The 1,655-nt window shown below is 47.1% G+C and overlaps 1 protein-coding gene across 1 annotated transcript in view; it reads left to right on the top strand.

Annotated features, from left to right (window-relative positions):
• DDX20 (DEAD-box helicase 20) overlaps positions 1–1,655 on the top strand; it is a gene marked incomplete in the record, with an annotated part of 13,344 nt that overhangs the window by 646 nt on the left and 11,043 nt on the right. The window contains 1 exon segment of the mRNA XM_014588230.2: positions 435–529. Within this exon segment, the coding sequence (XP_014443716.1) occupies positions 435–529 (95 nt within the window).

Raw genomic sequence — 1,655 nt, forward strand, 5'->3', positions numbered from 1 at the left:
AAGCCCATCCCGCGGGGCCGCGGCGGGCTCGGTGAGGGTCGGAGGAAGGGGGCCGGGGACAGGGGCGGGCCGAGCCTTGGCGGGAGAAAAGCCCGGGTCTGCCGCCACTGCAGTGCTCCGCCTGCGGCGAGGTGCTGCGCCCCTCCGCGCCTCGGTGTCCTCCTTGCAGAACTGAGGCGCACTGCTGAATTGGACGCTAGCTAAGGGCCTTTCCAGCGCTGGGACAGTGGCTCTAAGTCTGAGAAGTTAAGATAGTAGCGGTTCTCGGGCCAGGCGTGTTTCTGCATATGGCCTCGTGCGATTTTGAGAGCAACTGAAAATGAAGGTGCCAGCCGGGGGATCTCTGGAGACCCTGCGATTCCTCTGAATCCATGTTGGTACCTAAGCTGCTTCAGTCACTGCTGGCGAGTGATAACGCTTCTTTCCCCCCGCAGATTTAATTGTTCAAGCTAAATCTGGCACTGGGAAGACTTGTGTGTTCTCCACCATTGCTTTGGATTCCCTTGTTCTTGAAAATTTAAGTACCCAGGTGAGTTTAGCTCAGAGGGCCCAGAGGAGGGTGATTTGGGTGGACTTTACCACTGTTCAGATGAAACACCAAAAGCCTCTGAGAGGTGGAAGTAAATTTGATGAAAGGTTGAGTCAAGCCATATGAAAAATAAAAGTAGACCCGAAGGTTGTGAGTGGTGGTGGTGTTAGTTGCCAGGGATACATTATTAGTGAAGTTTAGAATTTTCTATTATTACCACATCATAAATAGAGTAGGTGTGCCACATGGGTCAGTTTTGTCTTTACTTGAGAATACAGACAAGAATTCTTTATTCTTTTGCTTACTGAATTGGGGTGAGACTTAACATTTGGCTTGATTTATGGTAATGTGGTTTTCTGGCTGTTGCTGGTTGTAACTACAGAAAGTTCTTGGAGCTCTGTGAATGAATCATACTCATCTTGCATCTTCTAGGTTGTCTTGGGTTATTTCTAAGTCACCTTACCCAGATTAGCAGATTTGAGTCTGGAGACAGTTTCTTCAGCAACGATAGATAGATATGATTGATTGATTAATTGAGAGATTTTTGCTGTAGGGCAGAGAGACAGAGGGAGACAGAAAGCTATAAATCACCCCCCAGGGGAATGGTGGTGCTGCAATCCCTTGTCTACTCTCCTGGGATTCTGGGCATACACATGTGCCAGGCATGGTTTCAAGCTGGCTTCACTTCACCCATGCTGGGCCATGTGGGAGTCCAGTGCCTTAACTATTACATCACTTTCTGGCCCCATCAGCAAAGATTTATTGAATCTATGTGACATATAAACAGAATGCGAGGCATTGGGGAGTCAAAGATAAATTAGATGTAATCCTCATACCTTTGTATTGTTACCAAACTCAAATCAGGTTCACTCACCAAAGCGCTATAAAACCAAACCATAGGCACACGGTGTGATGAAGGAAAGTACAACTTTATTGCAAAGCGCAAAGCAAGCAGAGCAGGCAGATCATGCTGAAAAGATTCGGTCTCGGGACCAGCAATTAGCGTAATGGCTATGTCGCTGGACTCCCATGTAGTCAACCACTGTTCGTGTCCTGGACCCAGTGGCTTAAAACTCACAAAAAAAAAAAAAAAAAAAAAAAAAAAAGAAACAAAAAGTCGGGTCTC

The sequence above is a fragment of the Tupaia chinensis genome, unplaced genomic scaffold (assembly GCF_000334495.1).
Source record: "Tupaia chinensis unplaced genomic scaffold, TupChi_1.0 Scaffold000270_2, whole genome shotgun sequence".
In the NCBI taxonomy this organism is placed as follows: Eukaryota; Metazoa; Chordata; class Mammalia; order Scandentia; family Tupaiidae; genus Tupaia; species Tupaia belangeri.